At 46.6% G+C, this 21,014-nt stretch overlaps 1 protein-coding gene across 6 annotated transcripts in view; it reads left to right on the top strand.

The window, feature by feature from the left end:
* Positions 1-21,014, top strand: part of CHMP2A (charged multivesicular body protein 2A) — a 310,318-nt gene that overhangs the window by 267,247 nt on the left and 22,057 nt on the right. For all 6 annotated transcript variants that reach the window (XM_085616658.1, XM_085616655.1, XM_085616657.1 and 3 more), the window contains one exon: positions 5,989-6,050. In XM_085616658.1, coding sequence (XP_085472784.1) covers positions 5,989-6,050 — 62 coding nt within the window. The remainder of the gene's footprint in view (positions 1-5,988; positions 6,051-21,014) is intronic.

Genomic DNA, 21,014 nt, shown 5'->3' with positions numbered 1-21,014 from the left:
TTCGATGCATTGAAAACAAACGCCGTGCTTTCTCCGCCAAAAAAGTCCCCCAAAAAAGTGCCTAGTGTCACGCCGCCCTGAAGCCTCCAGTCTGCGCGTGCACATCTTCTGTCCCTTCTGCCCCACCGCATGCACATCGGAATCTTATTGATTCCAAAAGGCCCTGAGTATGGCGAGAGCAGCACATGCGCTGCTTTCGCCAGGCCGAGACCTAAAAATACCATGTATCTTTATATAATTTTTGACACCAAGAACTTCTTTATTGGGTAAGTACTTTTTAAAAATAGCCGTTTTGAAGAAAACTAGTAAATAACACTTGTATTGTTTCTAATGCGGTAATGTTCTCTTATGGGGAAAAGCACATATACTGCATGTGGGTATTTAGAGGCGTCTTGCATGACCAATCTTCTGGAGTGAAGGTAAGTATGTTCAAAGTCCAAGGCAGTCACCTCAGTAGGCTCTCGGGCGTCCGGGTGCAGAGGTGCTTTTCGGCGTCTGGTTAATTTCAATGGGAAGTAATCCTGGGGAAAAAAGAGGCTGCAAGCTGGGACTGTAGAGCCAGTCCGGTTGAACCCAAAGGGGGCTTGGTCCTTGAGATCCTCGGGCACATAGGGACACCGTTGGTGCGCTTTTTCTTGGGCTCTAGGGCTCAGGTGCAGTGGTGTCTAGGCATTGGGTCCGTGCTGCAAGAGACATTCGCGGTTGAAGGGGGCTGCAGGCAGCGACTGGAAGTCCAGTCTAGGCAAGCCCAAGGTAGAGTTCAGCTCTGGGGAGTCTCAGGACCTCATTGGCACTGTTGGCCCACTTTGAGTCGGGTTGAGGACCATGGGTGCTGTGGTGTTTTCTGATGTCGGGGGTTTCATTGTCCGAAGTCCTCAAGGTTCTTCTTGGGAACTTGCAGGGTGCAGGGAAGTAGCACCGCCACTCAACGGGAGATGCTGGTTGCTCCTTAAAGTGCTGGCAGTCCTACCAGACTTTTGGAGGAAGAGCAGCTACAGGACTAGTTGTCTTTGGCGCATTTGTCGTGGACAGCAGCCAGGTAGGCAGGGTTGGTGCCAAGTCAGTTGCTGCTCATCAGTTCTTGATCTTTGCAGCTCTTCAGTGCCCTTCTTCTTAGGTCTTCAGAATCTGCTTTCCTGGTGCCAGGGGCTCCCCTAAATACTAGATTTAGGGGTGTTAAGGGGAGTGAAGGGTGGTAGCCAATGGGCTACTTATCCTTGGGGTCACTACACACCCCCATATGACCACTTCTTGTGGGAAGTGGGCATAACCCTGTCCCAGAGTTCCTAATTCTGCCAACATGAAGATGGTTGAACTTTCCTAAAGGGGGGTTCCTCAGACCACTCACCTTAGGGGTGTGACTGACCTGGTAGTGTACCATGCCTCCCTGCATATCTAATTTCACTCCTGTTATGGTGCCAAATAGCCCCAGGGAAGGGGGTTGGCATTTCCCCCGTCTGGGCAAGCAGTGGTCATATATCAAAGGCGACAGAGGTCCTTGAAGCCTCCTGCCTTGATATGCTTATTACTTGGCCATCCTGCTTGGAGGAGGTGACAACATCTCTGGCCAGAGAAGGCATTGTTTCTGCCTTCGGAGAGCGTAGGCTCTCCACTGCAAGGAGTAAGAAACCGGTCTGTGGTGGCAGGCTGGTCGACACAAGTCAGCCAGCACACTAAAGGCTGGTAGGTTTTCAGGGGGCTCCTCTAAGGTGCCATCTGGGTTTGAGTGTGTGTGGGTTTATTAATACAAGATGTTTGATGCCAAACACCATAGATTTCAGAGATGCCTTCGTGTAGCTGGGGAACTCGTTTTTACCAGTGTCCAGCACATGTACTTAAAATGGCTTCCCGGTTCACTTGTGACTTTGACGAATTAACTTAGACATCACAGGGACATATCTGCTCATGCAGGTATGTCCACACATTTAGTATAGTGCACCCTGCCTTAGGGCTGTAAGGCCTACTGTAGGGGTGGCTTACCTATACTGCATGCAGTGTCTGCAGGCATGGCACACAGAGATGAGTGCTATGTTTTCACTGTTGTCTACACCAACACACGCAGCCTGCAATGGCAGTTTGCATGTGGTGCTGAGGGGTTCCTTAGGATAGCACAATACATGCTGCAGCCCTTGGGGCCCCTCTTTAGCATCTCTGCCCTAGGTACCTGGGGCACCACTTACAAATTATTTGCAGGGGTGTGAGAAAGTGCCATCTTTCTTGCATGGTATGCCCCCACTTTTTGCTGAATTGCTGAATGTACTTTGACTGAGTGTGCCCTGGACTCCTGCCAATCAGGTGCCCAGGGCCTATGTTCCTTCCCTAAACAAAAACCTCAAAACCAAATTGGCAAACCCTGGCCACATGTCAGCCCCTGATAAGTGGTACCCTAGGTACCCAGGCCCTTGTGACCAGGGAAGACCTCTAAGGGCTGCAGCACTCATTGTGCCACCCTTAGAGGCCCTGTACCCTAACACACACACACTGCCCTGGCAGGCTGAGTGTCTGGGTACAAGACAAAACAGAGAGATGACATGGCACACAGGGATGTGTGCCATGTCGCCCACAACCTACACTGCCCTGGCATACATCAACCACCCCTCTGGCTGGGTGCCCTATGCCAGTGGTGTGGGCACAGAGGCAGGTCCATTCCTGGGCCCTGTAAGTGCAGTGCTGCCATTTAAGAGTACATGGTGCTGGGAGCTTGTCAAACACGAACTCCACAGCACCATAATGGCAGCACTGAAGACTGAGGTTTTGTATCAAACTGCTCAGCACATTAAATCCACACTGATGCCAGTGTGGGATTTAATGTACCAAGCACCACAGAGGGCATCTTAGAGAGGCCCCCTGAAACCTAACCTACAATCCACGCCTGTTCTGAGGCTGCCTAGGTTGCCACACAGCCGACATGTTGCTGGACCCCTGGGTAGGAGATCCCCTGCTCTCCTGGGTCTGCAACAATGCACATCCTGGGCGAGGTGCTAAATCTCCTCCCCCCAGCATGGGCAGGGGGAAAGCTTCAAAGGCATGCCGCCTCTGATCTTCCCCAGGTCACTGCAACCCCCCACTCTGGCGGAAGCTTGGCCGGAAACCCCAAATAAGGACAGGGGATGTGCCAGCCTGCCAACCCCACCCCTCAGGTGGGGGAGGCGAGGTGAAGCACATCCCCGGGCTCTCGCCATCTTGAAGATGGGGAGCCCTGCCCAATCAGGATTAGGCTACTACCCCCTCCCACAGGAGAGAGGCAGGATAGGGGGTGTACCCTCCCCAGGACAGGGACCCATTGGTCCCTGCCCTTCACCTACCTGTAATACCCCTAAATCTAGTATTTAGTGGCACCCTGAACTTTCCTTCCGCAGATTGCAGATTCCGAAATCCGAAGAAGAGCTAGAAGAAAGAAGACATGCCCTGCAGCTGCTAAGAAGAGGAAGACTTCAACTGCTTTGGCCCCTGCCCTACCGGCCTGTCGACCTTCGAACCTGCTCCAACCCGGCATCTCTTGTGGCCAGCAACCTCACAAACCCCGGAGGACCTGGCTACTTTTTGACTCTAAGCCCCCTGGGACTCCCATGAGTAGAGGCTCTACTCAAAATCTACTTCTAATCCCTGGCAGCAGCCCAGAACCGCGAACCCAGCACACTCTGCACCAGCCAAGCCTGGCCTGTGCCGGAATGAACAAAGACCACGAGGACGACCCCACGGCGACTGTGACCCAGGGTCCGGCACCCAAGGACCTCCCTCGACACTCCTGAAGAAGCCTGCAGCCTCAGAACCAGGTGCCCCCCCCAACCGCGATCAACAGAGGGTAAGATTTCCCAACACCAAAAGGCACCCGGCGCCCCGCGGCCCCCTGTGCCCAATCCCGGGGTACCTACCTATCCTCCAACTACCCAACTTACCCCTCGAAGTGGTGGTGGCACCTGAAGAATCTTCGTCCCCGAGCTTGCAGGCTTTTTCTAAACCGGAGATTTCCCATTGAAATCAATTGAGCGCCCGAAGGCTCAAAAGCACCCTGCACCCAGCCGCCAGAGTGGCCCTGGCAGTGCAATCAATACACCTATCTACTTCCCCACTTGCCCTAAGTAAGTGACCAGGAGCCCAGCTCCCACAGCCGCGTGGCCTGCTAGTCAGCAGCCACCAATCGAGGCCCCTCTACCTCTCATAGGATAACATTGGGCCTAACTCTCTCTGCACCCGGCCGCCCTTGTGCCGCTGAGGGTGAACCAATTGTACCTACCTGACCCTGGGAGATCTTGAGTCTATACCCAGAACCTTAACTCTGCCAGTCGAGTACTTGCCTTTAAACCGACAACTCAATTTTCTTCATAGGGTAACATTGACTGGCTTTTTCCTGAAATTTCTTCTAAGTGTGGACTTTTCAAATCTTAAAATATTCACCAAAAATCAGCCGAGTAACGAAAATACTCACCTGCTATTAGGTGAGCTCCCAGTGCTGGATCTTGGTGCCCAGCACTGACTCTGAAAAATACTTACAACTGTACTTACCAGTAACCCAATTTTCTCCCATAGGAAACCATTGACTGTGAAATTACTTCTAAGTGTCAATTTCTGCAAACTTTAAATATTCTTTAAATATCGTATAACTTCGGGAAACTTAATTGCTTACCTGTTTTGGATAAAGGTCCCATTACTGAGTCTAGGTGCCCAGTACTGGATTACAAAAGTAACGAGAACATACTATATCTGCAACTTGAATTTTCTTCCATAGGGAATCATTGACTGTTTTCAATGAAATATTTTCGAAGTGTCAACTTTTAAAAATAGCAAAATGTTGTCTAAAAATTATCACAGTAATTAAGTCGACTTTTATCACTTGATTCGAAGTACTGACCCAGGACTGAATCTAGGATCCAGTCCTGGAATTCCAAAAGTAATCCTAAAAGTAATCTGTTGCAAATAATTTGAAACTTCCATTGAACTCAATGCATTATTGTGTTTAAAATTGTGTTGCCTGTTGCAACCACTTGTAACTTTCTACAAAAGTCAATTGCATATTGCGAAAGTATTTATATAAAGCATCTCATTCTGAGAAAGTGTATTTTAATACCTATTGTTGGTTCTAAAATAAAACAAGCATATATATATTTTTTTATATATAAACCATTGGCCTAGAGTTCAGTGCTTGTGTGTGAGACCATTTGCTGACTGAGTGTGTGCAACAAATGCTTTACACTGTCCTCTGATACTGCCTTACTGCTCGACCAAGCTACCACTTTAGAGAGTAAGGTTATATCTAACTTTAGCCTCTGCCAAACCTCTGGGGACTGTGGACTCTGTACACCCTGTACCTATTTGGGAACAGTATATACAGAGCCACTTTCTCACAAGGGGGTGCTAAAGGTATTGCCATTTAGGGGGGGGCAATTGTACAGTTTAGGGTAAGACCTGGCACTGGGGAGGGACCTGAGTAGCAGGCACTCAGTGCAATTCTGTCATAATTGCATCAGATACCAGGCAAAAAGTGGGATTGACCATGTTAAAAAGGTGCTCTTTCCTACAGCCATGGACAGCAGAGTCTTCATGGTTCTCCACAAGGGGACAGTTGTTTGTTTCATTAAGGGGAACAGATTAAGTGTCTTGTGAGGGAGACTCCTACCCATAGGCCATGGAAGAATCCGAAGGAGGTGTGCAATAGTTCCATAAGCTTCTGGGAAGTGTCCAAGGCTCTAAATAAGGTTTTAATGGGTAAGTATTTGATAGTTTGCAAGTTAGAATTAGAACATTTTAAATGTATGTTTTTTTAAATAATAGAAACTTAATCCCTATTTTTTGTGGAAATAGTTTTTTAACATCAAGAAAAACTAGTTAGAACGAAGAAAAGACAAATGGGTGTTTGAGAAACAGCATTGAGAGTCGTATATGATAGCTCCTATGATGCTCCCTAGTCACAGCATCCAGATTTCTGTTTCTGAGGTTGTCATAAATTCCCCACCTCAACAGTAATTGTTTTCTGTGTGTTTTTTACAGCGATGCTGTTGTGTCTCAGGTTTTGGATGAACTTGGTCTCACCCTCACAGATGAGCTTTCTAGTAAGTATGGTACTCAAATAAACCATTTGCATTGGTTGATGCAGTATTTTCAGGCATGTGTTTTTGTACAGGTCTCTTACCCTGATTGGCCCTAATTATTTGGTGCGCCTGCAATTTGTCTTGTGTAGTGTGGTTTGTCTGTTTTATTGCATGTACTTGTCTGCTACATTTTGATAAATCTGTTGTTTGTTTTAGCACACACTGCAAGCTTTCTTGTGCGCAGTCATCCACAATAAATAATGATGCCACTTGTGTTTGAATCGTTCACAAAATCTTGTGATGTTCTAGTATAGCTGTTAGACTGAAAATGCGTTCACTTTGTGATAGAAAGTTGAAATATTGTACAGATATTTGTCTTTGTACTAGTAATCATTTAAGAGCACGACCCCAAGTGGATTTGCATCAGAATTGGCACAAAAGCTCATGTGTACATGTCAGTGCATGACCTGTGCATGCCTACATTGGATCTAGACTGAGATGTCATAAATAGAAAACCAAAATGGCTGCCAATAACGACACCAGGAATACATTACACACACTCTAACAAAAGTAAACATCTAATTTGCACCATTTGTATCCTTACAACACATACTATAAAGATGTGGATAATGTTTCCATTGTAATTAAACGATACAAGACTATAATAAACCCTGATGAAATGAAACCGTGATGATTCGTGTTTGTATACTCTTAGTCTTGATAAGTTTCCACTTTAAAAGCAAAGGGCGGTGCACGGGAGGCTCCCCTTTAAGCATTTGAATTGATTTCGGCACGACTTTTTGCACCCAGAACAAATAAGTTCTTTGCATGCCTTAGATGCCTCTGGAATGGTTGTCCAATGTGTTACCATTACTCCATCAATCTGCTTCCAGCCACAATCATTTAAATTTGGCAATTTTTGCATTGACACTAAAGTTTGAACCCAAACATGGCACCCTTGGTACGCAGATCGTGTAACATGTTGAAGAAGAGTGCCTTGTGTAGGGGGAATGTTTTCAATAGTTCTGTTTCCACTTGCAAACTTGAGTTGGCGAGCACCGTTTATTTCAGGCAATGGACAAGTGCGGCTATACATCAGTACAATGAATCTCCCGATATTTCCGAAGTGAACAGGATCAACAGAACTTGGTCGATCGGACAAATTTAAATGTGGGAGTAGCAGAAGATAGTGCCATCCAGGTGTCATAAGCTCCTTTGCTCCCTCTCCAGTGAAAGGCCGACCTTGTGTCGCAGCCGGTAACAGCATGGAAAAAGGGCAGAGATTCACATGTATCAACGCCTAAGCTTGCTGCTGTTATGTGAACTGGAATGTAGTGAAACTTTTTTCATGTACCAAATCCTAACCACAATTCTTTTTTATTTTTTTTATTTTATTTTTTTTAATTAAGTTTTCAATTGGAAAAAAAAGGCAATGGACAACACATAATGACATCTGAATGTACAATACGCATAATGGCGGAAATGAATACAGTTGTCTTGCAATATCCATATTAAGAACTTGGCACACATCGATGTACAGGGAGTTAGTTAGGCAGAAGACTTCCACTCTGCAGACTGATTGAGTCGCAACCGACAGATTCCCCCTTTCTAATACATGAGTCTCCACCTGTTAGGGCCCATTCACACACCCTCCCACCGCCCTCATCCCAGGGATTATCTTTTCGGAGATCGTCCCATGTAGCCAGCCTACTATGCATATTTTCAGTCAGAGTGTTCCCTGAAGTACTCTATAAGGGGCTCCCACATATCTCTGGGGCGAGAAGGGGCAGGTAGGAGTTCTGCATAAGTCATGAGTTGGTCCTTACAGTATATGAAATCTGTGAGCCATTCTTTGAATTTAGGAGCATACCCCATACCCCATCGACAAGCCAGTCTGCGCTTTGCTAGTAATAGACCCAGCGCCGCAAATTTCCTACATGGTTTCTATATGTCAGCTGTGTATCTCAGGAGCGCTATCAGGGGAATTAGCGGTATAGTAGAGCCAGTCATTCTGGACAGCGTGTCTTGTACCTCCTTCCAGTACTCCCGAACTGCAATGCATTGCCACACAAGGTGCAGAAAATCTGCTCCCGCACGCTGGCAGCGCAGGCAACGGTCATCGTCTCATAGCTTATATTTGTATAGCTGTGCAGGGGTATAATGGGTTCTGTTCAGGAACTTGAAATGAATGGTTCGCAGTTGGCTACTTGCCCTAATGACCTCCGTCTGTGAGCAGCAGTAAGCCCACTGCTTGTCCGTCAGCGGCTCCCCCAAATCATTACCCCAGTCTTCCCTGACCCCAGGTGTCATATGTGGCCGTTCTGTCAGTGCGATTCGGTATGTGTGGGACACTGCGTGTGGCATTTTCAGTGTTTTGTGTAGGACCTCCAGTGTGGGAGGTTCCGCCGGGAATCCTGGGACATTGGCCCTAATCTCATGTTTGAGTCGTATGTACAGAAACGCCTCCAAGGGGGTGACTCTATCCCCAGACAGTAGCTCCCTCTAGTCTTTAAACTGACCCTCCTGGTACAGGCCCCCCCACACATCGAGGTTCCTTTTACGGATCATCTCCTGGCATGCAACCTCTTGAGTGACCGGGGCAAATGGTAGATGTGCCAGTGGCATTAGCTGGAAATATACCACTGGTTTGTCCATTTTTGCCAAGCGCTTCCATGCATAATTAGTGCAACTTACCGTGTTGTGGGAAACTCCCTCGCCAGGAACCGCAGCCCACAGTGAGTTTAGGGGTCTGGGCATCCAGTATCCCTGCTCAATGGCCAGGTGCAGCATATAAGGGGGGAATGAAGCCAGCATATTGCATAATGGGCTTGTGCGCTGAGGTAGTACAATTCCATATCCGGGGCCTCGAATCCCCCCTTGGAGAATGGCTGCATCATGACCTTCCAGCCCACTCGAGGCAGCCTCCCTCCCCAGGCCAGTCTGATAAGTAAGGAACGAACAGTATTAAAGAAGTGGCGCCCTAGGTTGCATGATATATTGATGAATAGGTATAGGAGCTTGGGCAGAATGTTCATCTTCATGATCGCCACTCTGCCGGCCAGAGAGAGTGGCAATGTGACCCAGCGGTCTAACCATTTACGGATAGTTTCTACTGCAGTACCATAATTGGCCCGAAGGGTTGCCTCTCTGTCCCTAGTGATGATCACGCCTAGATATTCCAGATAGGTCGCCAAACCATATGAACTGCCGGAGGATCGAATTGAGACTGGTGCTTGGGTCTCGTAGGTAAAGAGTAATATCATCCGCATACAATGATATCCATATCTGACTGGAGGGATATTGGATTGCATAGCCTCTGTGATGTTGTCTAATTTTGGGGGCCAAAGGCTCAATGGCCAAAGCAAAGAGCAGCAGGGATAATGTGCATCCCTGCCGCGTGCCTCTCGTAATAGAAATTGTAGTGGAGTATAGTCCGTTAACCTGAACCAATTTTATCCACGCTAGGAATGCCCAGTTCTGGTACACATATAATCCCATTCAAGGGAATCAAACGCTTTTGTGGCGTCTAGAAAAATCCCAGCCGCAGAGACCTCTGGATCAATGTCATGTAGTAGTGCAAATGTGATTCTCAGATTGTGTGAGGTGGCTCTGCCGGGCACAAAGCCCACCGGATCCGGGAGGACCAACCCGTCCAGCAGGGACAGCCTGTTGGCGATGACTTTAACCAGAATCTTGGTGTCAGTTGATCAGTGACTGGGGTCTATATGCTTCACATCTAGTGGCCTCCTAGCCCGGTTTAAGTAGGGATATAATCATAGTTTGACAGGGGAAGGGTACCGCTCTCTCTAGCTTCCTCAAAAAGGTGCTTGAGCAAGGGGGCCAGCTGCTCAATATACCATTTATAAGTCTGCAGGTATAACATCTGGTCCTGGGGCTTTACCCAAGCACAGGCCCATTATTGCGGCCCGGATTTCATCCTCCTCAAACTCAGCGGACAGCAATTCCCTACGCGAGTCACTGATCCACCCAAGGGTGGTATCCTCAAAATAGGATACTATGTCTGGTGTCACGCTCACACGTGTGGTATAATGGCGCATAATAGTTGAACACATTGAGGATATCCTGCGAGTCAGTATGCCCGTTACCTTCTTCATCTATTATTTCCAGGACCTGGTTAGTGAATCTGTGGACACTAGTTACCTCGACCTAGGCCATGCCAGGACGTTCTCCCTACCCATAGGCCCTGGCGATATGATATTTCGACCGGAATTTAGATCCGTGTTCTGCTTTAGTTGAATATTCAGTGAGTAGCTCCTTGAGTTTCGCCTAAAGGTGCTGGGTAGGGGAGAAGGCAAGTATTTCCTCTGTCTTTTTGCTGTCTGTCTCTAGTCTGTGTAGGGTCCCCCTTATAGACCTGCTCTTGGCCATACATAACTCCCTCACTGTTACCTTAAAGCTTACCCACACGCAAGCCAGCGTAGAGACACTAGCTATATTGCGTGGAAAGAATTTGATGATTTCCTGGCGAATTTCTTCACAGAAGACAGTATCTAGCAAGGCTGTGGGCTGGAGGCTCCACAACAGATAGGGGGATTTGTTACCTGGCGGCAAGATTTTCATAAGTACTGGGGAGTAATCAGAGAGGGTGCCTGCCAAATGTGACACCTCTCTGAGCCACGTATTTAGTCCTGCTGAGAGTAGCCAGTAATCCAGCCTCGACCAGCTGTAGTACACACTTGAAAAGAAAGTACCTTCCCTCTTCGTTGGGTGGAAACCATCCAAGCGTCAAACAGTTGATGGTCAGTTATGATACTTGAAAGGTGTTTAGTCGGCTCGGTGAGAATGTGAGGGAACGATCAGTCAGGAGATCTAGTGCCAGATTGAAGTCTCCTCCCCATGTAATAAAGGTGGATCCTATTTCAAGGATGGGGCCCCATAGCTTGTCAAAACACTCCGCATCATTGACATTGGGCGCATAACAGCATACTAGCGTAACTGTGTGTCCCGCTATCCTGCCCCACATGATGCTGAATCTGCCCCGAGTATCTCGTAAATCTCCTAATGGATGGTATCCCAGGCCAGACTTAATAAGGATAGCTGTGCCCCTGGCATATGTGGAGTAGGAGGAAGAGTAGCTATTCGGGTCTAGATGCGTTTCCTGCAGCATGGCCACCTGGACTTGATATCAGTCCAGGGATCCTAGGACCGGTCTACGCTTGCGGGGGTCCCGGAGTCCACGCACATTCCATGTCAGGCAGTGTATAATAGGGTTTTTAGCTGGGCCTACGCTAGCCATAGCTTCTTTGAGCCTCAGATTGTGTGCTTGGGGCCAGCATTATGATGTTGCATGGTAAAAAATTGTGCGCATTTGTGCCCGCGTACATTACAGATTTTGCAATGCCTTCACATACAAAAATAACCTGCCTGTCCCACCCCTCCTTCCACACCTGCAGCCCAAACCCACAGGCGAATGAAAGCCCACCCAGCCCAATCGATATCCGACCTATTTAACCCCTTCGCTGCCAGGCCTTTTCCCCCTCCTATGCCAAGCCTTTTTTTGGCTATTTGGGGTAGTGCGCGATGAGGCCCCTGTAACTTTTTGACCACATAAGTATCCACGCCAAATTTGCGTCCTTTTCTTCCAACATCATGGGGATTCTAAAGGTACTCAGGGTTTGTGGATTCTCCTAGAGGGGTCACAGAAATGAGCCAAAATACAGCAAAATGTTGGGTTTTTTGGGAAAAATGGGAAAAACGCGCTGCAAATGAAAGCATCTGGGTTTTTCCCTGCAAATGTTATCAAAAAAGGGTTTGTGGGGTTGAAATTGCCATTTCCTCAGCTTTTCGGGGATACCAGACTTTTGTCAGAAATCCAACATTTTTTACACAGTTTTGGCATTTTTCTGGGACATAGCCTATTTTTGCTATTTTTTGTGCTTTTGACCTCCTTCCAGTTAATGGCAGAAATGGGTACAAAAGCAATAATGGATCCTGGAAAGCTATACATTTTCGAGAAGAAGACAAAATTCTGAACTCAGCAAGGGGTCATTTGTGTAGATCCATCAAGGTTTTTTTTATAGAAACAAACCGTTAAATATAGGATAAATTGAAAATTAGTTGAAAAAAACAGCCTTTTGTGTCAACGTTTTCACCTGTAACTTCTAATTATGACAGCTCTTTGAAAGCAATATACCGTTGCATCCGCTGGACATTACTGGTTGTGGGGATATATAGGACTTGTAGGTTCCCCAAGAACCAGACGAACCCAGAGCCAAAAACTGAGCAGTAACTTGCAATGGTTTTTTATTATGTACCGGGTATATAGTAATTATTCTGTAAAAATGTGTACATGGAAAAATCTGTATGAAAGACACCTATGTATTTCTGAAATGGGAACAAAATATAGAGTTTAGAAACAGTAGATATTTTCACATTTCTGAAATTGGGAATACTCATACTAGCATGAGAATTATCAGTCATTTTTTAGAATGACTTCTTTTTTACACGATCTTTCATTTGGAAGGCAGAAATGCATCGAAAGTCAATAGATAATAACAGTTCCTTTACAAATCTGAATTACCCTAAGTCTCCCGATTAAAAATGGTACCTCACTTGTGTGGGTCGGCCTAGTGCCCGCGACAGGAAACGGCACAAAACGCAACGTGGTCACACCTCAATTTCGCAGTGAAAAATGACCCTTTTTTGGCAAAATGTCTAGCTGTAGTTTTTGAACCCTAGCTCTGCGGGCACCTTGGGAAACCTAGCAAACCTATACATTTTTGAAAACTAGACACCCTGGGGAATCCAGGATGGGGTGACTTGACTGCCTCCCACCAGGGTCTGTTACCCAGAATCCCTTGCAAACCTAAAGAATTGTCAAAAAAAACACATTTTCCCCACAGTTCCGGAATCTGCGTGGATCCACAAATTTCCACCCACCCCGCGTTCCCCAAAGTCTTACGAGAAAAACGGTACCTCACTTGTGTGGGTCGGCCTAGTGCCCGCGACAGGAACCGGCGCAAAACACAACGTGGTCACACCTCAATTTCGCAGTGAAAAATGACCCTTTTTTGGCAAAATGACTAGCTGTAGTTTTTGAACCCTAGCTCTGCGGGCACCTTGGGAAACCTAGCAAACCTATACATTTTTGAAAACTAGACACCCAGGGGAATCCAGGATGGGGTGACTTGACTGCCTCCCACCAGGGTCTGTTACCCAGAATCCCTTGCAAACCTAAAAAATTGTCAAAAAAACACATTTTCCCCACATTTCTGTCGGGGAAAGTTCCGGAATCTGCGTGGATCCACAAATTTCCACCCACCCCGCGTTCCCCAAAGTCCTACGAGAATAACGGTACCTCACTTGTGTGTGTTGGCCTAGTGCCCGCGACAGGAAACGGCGCAAAACGTAGTGAGGCGACATCAAAATTGCCCATCTCAAAACCACCTGGTTTTGCAAGGGGGGTCACTTGGGTTTTTGGCCCGGTGCTCGGCGGCCATCTAGGGAAACCATCCTGCTGCACTTTGTAACAGTAAAGATCAGAAGAAGGGCATTACTCGACAAAGCGTTTTTTCTTTTTCGTATCCATTTCACATGGAAGCAACAGACAAAAAATACGAACAAAGCCGAGCCTTGCAGCATGGCTTCGACCTCCCCCTACATAGTGCCCCCAACCTGAAAAAAAAAATGAACACAACAAAATCCCCCCTCCCCAGCCCCAAAACTCACCTTGACTCTCTGACGCGCAGGAAGCAAATGGCTTCCTGCGCCTCGGAGAACCAAGGGGAAACCTCCGATGACTTCAGCGCGCCTCGCGCGCTGACGTCATTGATGACGCGGGGCGGGGGGAGGCAGGGGAAGGTCTTCCTCTGCCTTCCCAATAAAAAAAATAAAAATCGACCACTCACGGGGGGAGCGCCAGCGCTTCCCCCGTGGGTGGGTGTCATGACGAGACTCGTCATGGGCACAGCGCGACTGTGCTCCATGACGAGTCCAGCTCGTCATAGGCACAGAAGGGGTAATGCCAGTAACAGTGGAAAAACATCCACAATTAGTAACATATTAGTAATGCCCAACATTTATCGGGGGGGGGGGGGGGAGGTTCCCACTGGGGAAGTGTACTAGAGGGACCGTCGGCGCACCTCGCAACTGCGAGGGAGCCCAGGAGAGCATTATTATATGACAGTCTTAGCAAAGTTGATGACGCTTTGGTAGAGACCAACATTTTTAGTTCAGGATTGGAACCATGCAAGTCCATCCATAATTTCCATTGTCATGCGACTTATAAGAATGCACAGTGTTACCAGTTTCTGGATATAGGTGTGTTACCATTCTTTTTCTTCGGGAGCCGGTGAAGATTGTCTGGAGCATGGGTCCCCGTTTCTAAGTGTGGCGATCGTCGCAGGGCGTTTTTTTAGTAAATCCTGGACTTGCTATAGATTATTGAAGATATGTGTTTTCCCTTGGTGAAGGACTCGTAATCTAGCAGGATAGAGCATGGAGTACTGTACATTACCTATCTGCAGCTTCATTTAAATCCGGATAGATCGAGAGTCTGTTACCATCATAGGATAAGTCTTGCTTCTCTCTGGCTAGCCGCAGTGCCGTGTCCCTTTCTTTGTAGTTGAGTAACCGCGCCAGGATAGGGCGAGGTAGCGCGCCCGGCGGTGGTTGTGGTGCCAGAGATTGATGGGCCCTCTCGACCACTAGGACTCTGGAGAATGCTTCTGCACCAAAGAGCTCCAGCAACATTTTTTCCACATAGTCCATGCGTCCCGTGTCAGTGAATTCTGGAACCCCCTATTATGCGAAAATTATTTCTACGCGAACGCCCCTCTAAGTCCTAATTTTTGGCATGGATGATTTTAAGCAGTTTCTCCAGACCTAGTATCTTTTCACTGCTGGCAGAGGAATGGTCTTCTATTGCCGAGATGCGCTGCTCCGTCTCAGTTATGCACATGTTGTGTTTTTCCAACCTCTGCCTAATGAAGTCCATGCGCATATTCATAGCGTCCATTTTAGATGAATGTGAGGCTTTGGCGCATATTTAGTAGTAATGCCTTTATATCTGAGTCCTGTGTGGGATTAGAGGCAGAAGTACCCTCTTCACTTTGTGAGGCTGTATCTTCAGTCTTGCTTGTGGCATTCTTCCATGCGGAGAAGGGAAGCTTAGATTGTTTGCCCTCTGTTCGGTCCATGATGTGTTCCACTGCATGGCGCAGACAGACCTCTCCAGGTGTTCAGCAGGGGTTGTTCCCTATATCTGGCTGCGCCATAAGGGGGTCGGGGGGCGGGGGAAGATAATGCCAAATTGCACTGCCCCTCTGTTTCTTAACGTGATATTATTATGGCCAGTCTCTGTCGCCCCCAGGTGCAGGCTCCCACCACCAGCGTTACCTCAGCAGGGTGCCAGAGTCCTTATGCGCGGAGCCTTTGGTGCTCGTCTGGCCTCAGTCTCCTCTGCTTTCCAGCGCACCAGTGGCCCACTAGCCCATGGCATCCAGCACGGGCCACAGTGTTGCCACCCAGCCCGCTCACCTTCAGCGTCTGGAGCTGAGTAAATCCAGCCACGTTGCCCGCTAGGTGCCCCCGAGGCAGGACTCCACATTAGCACCTCTGCTCCCGATAGGAGCACTCGCTTGGGTCGAAGCAGCCGACAGCCCCCCAGTCAATACTCCCCACGCCACCACGGCGGGCCCAGACTGACCCTCAGAGGCCTTTGCCGCAGCAGCACAGCTCAGCAATTTCGACAGACTGGGTGGGGCTTCGCAGCCTCTGCACCCAGTCTAAAGCTCTTTGCCCCAGGAAATTAGACGTCGCCTCGGGCAGGAGGCCGCAAGAGGTAAGTGTCCGGCTCCTATATTAATGGCGTGTGCAGTTCAGGCAGTTACCCTTACGGCTCCGTCACAGTTTTCAACATTCTCCGTCTCACCAGCCACAGGCAGGTTCGTGGCGAGCTCCGCCGATTTCCAACATTTTGCAGTCCGACCAGCAAAGACTAAAAGGTATTCACCAGGCTGGGTAACAGGGTATCGAGGTCTCACGGCTCATCTGCAGGCCCCGCATTTTGGTTGCTGGTTGTTGCGGTCACAGTATTCAGGGCCGGGCACCGATGTCGCTGCACACAATTTCCAACGGTTTGCCTCGGATATCTGGACATTCCTGCAGACGGGGGTCCGCGCTCTCCTCGCCTGTATCAGCGGCCTTCTCTGAATCTGTTATTCAGTCCGCATTCCCGCTATCTTGTATTCCAGAGCAGGTCGCAATTAGGGTCTCGCAGTAATCCTTGTCCTGCAAGCGGTCATCGGACTCCTTTTTGGCTTCAGCGACTTCCCGTGGCGCACTGGTGACGTATCCTAGGGTTATAGAAAGTTTTTTTGCCCTGTGATGGAGGATTGTGCTCCTGGGCTAACAGAGCCTCCCTGGGGTAATTCAATCTTGTTCGCCGGCCCTCTAGTGCCCCAACCAAACCACAATTCTTGACATCCAGGGTTTTAAAAAAATTATCAGTTGCTAGAACGTCTACATCTGTATCTACTGTATGAATCATTATTTTTGAATGACCCCTTCAGTTGCTGCATGGAAAGAGTGAAGCATTACTCATGTGTCCGCTTCCTCATAATTGCAAGGCAATATCCTTTCGAAATTCGTAATTGGTGTGGAACTTGCAACTTTATCCTGACAGGAGACCATTACTTGCTTCTCTTCAATGTTAATATATTGCACATGCCTACTCAGTAAACCAAACAACTGTGTCTTAATTTCGTCTCATTTAAGGAATCTATGCCAATCTTTGGGTACAGGAGTGTTTGAGGAGTGTTTAATTTAACTTGCTTGTGAAGACCCACATCTTTTTTTTTTTTTTTTCTCCTCTCTCTAACATTTTGTTTGATGCTTCCAGTAATATACATATCCCACACAAGAGCTAGTCGTTTCACATTCTTGCTTTTGTTTCTATGTAGGGTATAAAAACTGACAAAGCGTAATCATCATATGTTTTACAAGACTACCGAGGTAGCTTATTTACTATAGCTGCACCATCTAATATATTTACAGCCACTTTTGGAGCAATGCTGTGTATGGTGATACTTCTGGCAACGCAGTCCAATAGCTGCAACTTCTTTCCTTGTCTGAGTTTTCCATCACAGATATAGATGGTGGAAAAGACTGATGCTCGTGCTTGAAAAATTCTTCCAAATTACCATTTCTTGCCTGACACCCGAAATATAATCTAGCATACAGATTGCAGTTACTTTTCAATGAGGATAGTTTGTCTTTGGACTCAGAAGTTTTACCCATGCTGTTGCTGAGTAATTGTTTTGTTCCTTGGTATTGTCTCTGTTATGGGCTTCAAGCGTGTTTGCAACACCTGATGAAAATAGGATTAATATTGCGATCTACATATTCCATGAGCTGTTTTTACCGACATGGTAGCTGTAGCAGGAATTCCTTTATTGTTCAGATTGAATTGATCACTGCTCTCCTCTATAACTGATTAACAACTTTTTTCAATTGTGTACAGTAGGGATTTTACATCTTTTAAGAAAGATTTTTGTACACTAGGTATATGTTCATGATGGCAAAGGTTGTTTTTTTGGCATTCATGAATGTTTGTTCAAATTAATTTACAACTCTGGAAATCTCTGGCCCACATATCATCCGTCTTCCAAGAGCTCCTGGATTTTCTGTCAGACCTACAGCACCTCCATGTCCCTTGATGATAGCATTTTCCTGCTAATGATTTTGATCTAGACCAGTTGATGAGAATGCGTCGTTGCTTTTACTGACAACAAACTTTCCTTTGCGAAACTGAGTGAATGTGTGGGTGGCGTTCTGCTAGTGTCACCATGTCGTGAATATGGACAGACAGCCATCGAGAATACGGACTATGATTTGTAGGAAACATCCATGGAACCATCTGATCAAGTACTTGTACATACAAATCAAAGTTACCATCTCTAATTGAACAAACAAATTCAAGTGCAAGTATCAGCAGATCCATAATAATTGCCTAAAATTGGAAGCGTGGGTGCTCGTTCGATTTCCTCTTAATCCAGTTCATGGGACTGATTCAAGATAACTTTGATAAGCCTTCCTGTGTGATATGTACAACGCAGCAACAGTAATTTTATGAGCATGACGTCTCCGGGTTAAGTGGGAAACCTTCAATTTGGCATTCGCTTTTCCTATAGTAGTGATGTCCGCTCGCCCTAACATACTAGTCCATCCACTGTTTAAAAGCCATTCTCCAAGTACTTTAAAGAAAGTCATTTGCATATAAAGTCCCTCCCATCATCACAACATATTTATTTTCACCATATAGATGTGGTACATCCTATTGAAATTGCTTTGCTAGAATGAGCACTTTCTGTGAACAGCGGCAAGAATACAGTCGTTGACAGTGGGCTTTGGATAGGTGGTAGCAATGACACATGATGTGCTGCCCATGATATGCTTTCATTAGAAGAAATATTTCCACTCAACATTGCACATCACTCTTTCAAGCCATTTATATTCATAGCTGTTAGCAGCATCAATTAGATCACTTTGGTGATCAACTACTACAGATAGTAATGAAACGTGATAATCTGTATTGATCATTGAAGCTAGTTCGATATTTGTATAGAATACTGAAAGATTTTAAATCTGTTTTGTCTTAGCGATATTAAGATTAATCACCACAGTACCACAATCAAATCCTTCTAGTTCTGGATGTTGTGTCAGAGTTATTGCTGTTCCATTGGAGGAGTCTTTAGCGATCATCGAACTTGGCTTGTGATCTATGTTCTCAATATATCCACTGGTGAGTGCTTGCAAATTCAGTTTTGGTGGACACACAACTTGTTCACTCACATACAGCGTGCAAATGCTATTTCAGCAGATATTTGCAAAACCTTCTAGGAAAAACAAATACCTAGTTTATGGAACTTGTCTGTAATCTCTCAATTTCTCATTGATTGTGGATATAAAAAGCAATGTACATGGACAGAGGAGTTTCTTTGTTGCTGTCATGTCTAGGAACTGAAGAAGAGTCTGTTCTTGAATTCTTTACTCTGTTAAACATCAGTAATTCGGGAATAGGCAACAGTATATTGGTAGTGGTTGTTTCACAGGAATATTGATCTCTTAGGTCTGATCCATCAAGTATCATTTTGACAAGGGCAAGAAGCGATTCTGGAACTGATCAGTTTCTTCAATTGTCCCCAAACGTTCCAGTGAAGTTTTCAGATTTCTGCTTCAAGTCCATTCTAGTAACGTTGCCTGCATTAGCAATATTTTCGGTGTCATAATCTGACTCGTCACAGGCAAATACTAATGTGGATCCTACATCCTCTTCAAAAGCTAACGGGACATCTCTTCCTTTATTATATGCCTTCAAAACTCTTGTATTTCTGAGAATTCTCTCTTTTAGTCTTCTCGAGTTAACCTTACCCGCAGTGGAATCAAGCTGTATTACTCTGCTTGGGTTAAGGTTTACTAAGTCACATAGTTTGAAAATTGTTTTAACATTTCCCACTTGAGAATCTTGCAGATAAGATACAATTCCATCTCCTGAGGTCACAGTAGGTGATTCATTTTTATTCTTTTTTTAAACACTGCGTGCTCTTTATTATAGAGTCCAACTAAACATCTCTGATGGTATTCAGCATCCTGTGCGTGCATATAGCCAATTTTGCAATAAGTGCTATCTTGAACAAACTAATCTCACATTAGCATCCACATCATCTGTTTTTGCTTTATGCACTACAGAAGTATATGATTTGTTGCAAAACAAACCTGCTTATCTTACAGGAATTTTATTTGAAACTGGAATTGCCGAACATGTTTTAACTGGGCTACCATATAGATCTGCATCATTAAGTTTCCTTTTCTGAGCCCATTGCAAAAGCACATGCAAAACCTTCGGCACCGAAACCAACATTGGCTCTTGCTACGCTCCCAGAGTCTATTTTGGAGACCATGCGGGAGCACATTTAGATAAGGCCTTGGAGAAGAAGAAAAAAGATACTGAGGTTGCCCAATCTATGGGGGCACTTCAAACACCCACTCCTCTGGGCTCCTTTCGGTGCTCCTCTTATAGAGCAGGTTCCAAAGCAACATCTACAGATGCTTCTGCATCCTCCTACATGTCACAAACCAATAACTCTCCATCTAGAGGGTATTTAAGAGGTAACTACAGGGGTAACAACTTCAAAGGTCGGGGCAAAGGTACACCAACCCGTAATGCCCCATCCGGTAACAAGCAGTGACTCACTTATCCTCTCCCCCCTGATCATAACATCGGACTGGTGGGTGTTGGACATTATCCAACATGGTTATTGCCAGGAGCTCATTAGCACTCCTCTCAGTATTCCACCTCACACCCACAGACTCTCCCAGGAAAATCAACTACTGTTCAAACAGGAAGTGCAAGCTTTTACTCAGAGGAGCTATAGAGCCAGTTCCTCTACAACATCAAGGGTCAGGAGTCGAGGAGACTGGTTGTCGAGGTTTTACCGTCAGACCGGCATGGAGGAGAGGTGGTCGTATGGGCTCTGTGGTCATAGGTCATCGGGGCCACCAGCGTGAGGGTACAGGCTCACAGGGACGGGCTGCTGCCAGCGTCGGTTGTCATGCTACGGGGATCCCTCAAGTTGGTGGAAGCCTTGGGCTCCAACGTTTCGTTGGCGGTGGGGAGTCTCATCGACACAAGTGGCGGTCCTCAACTGCCGTGGTTTCTTTGGAGGTTCGTTGGCAATGGTGAGCTGTGTTGACACAAGTGCTGGTCCTCGACCACTTTACCGGCAGACATTGGGGACTAGAGCCTCTAGCCCAAAGGGTGGTGTTGGATATTATCCAACATGGTTATTGCCTGGAGCTCATCAGCACTCCTCCCAATATTCAACTTCTCACCCACAGATTCTCTCGAAAATCAACTACTGTTTAAACAGGAAGTGCTAGCTCGCTTACTCAAAGGAGCTACAGAGCCAGGTCCTCTACAACATCAAGGATCAGCGGTTTACTCCCTGTACTTCCTTATTCCCA

This window comes from Triturus cristatus, chromosome 7 (assembly GCF_964204655.1).
Source record: "Triturus cristatus chromosome 7, aTriCri1.1, whole genome shotgun sequence".
NCBI classification, from domain to species: domain Eukaryota; kingdom Metazoa; phylum Chordata; class Amphibia; order Caudata; family Salamandridae; genus Triturus; species Triturus cristatus.
This window is presented reverse-complemented; position numbering and strand designations above follow the sequence as displayed.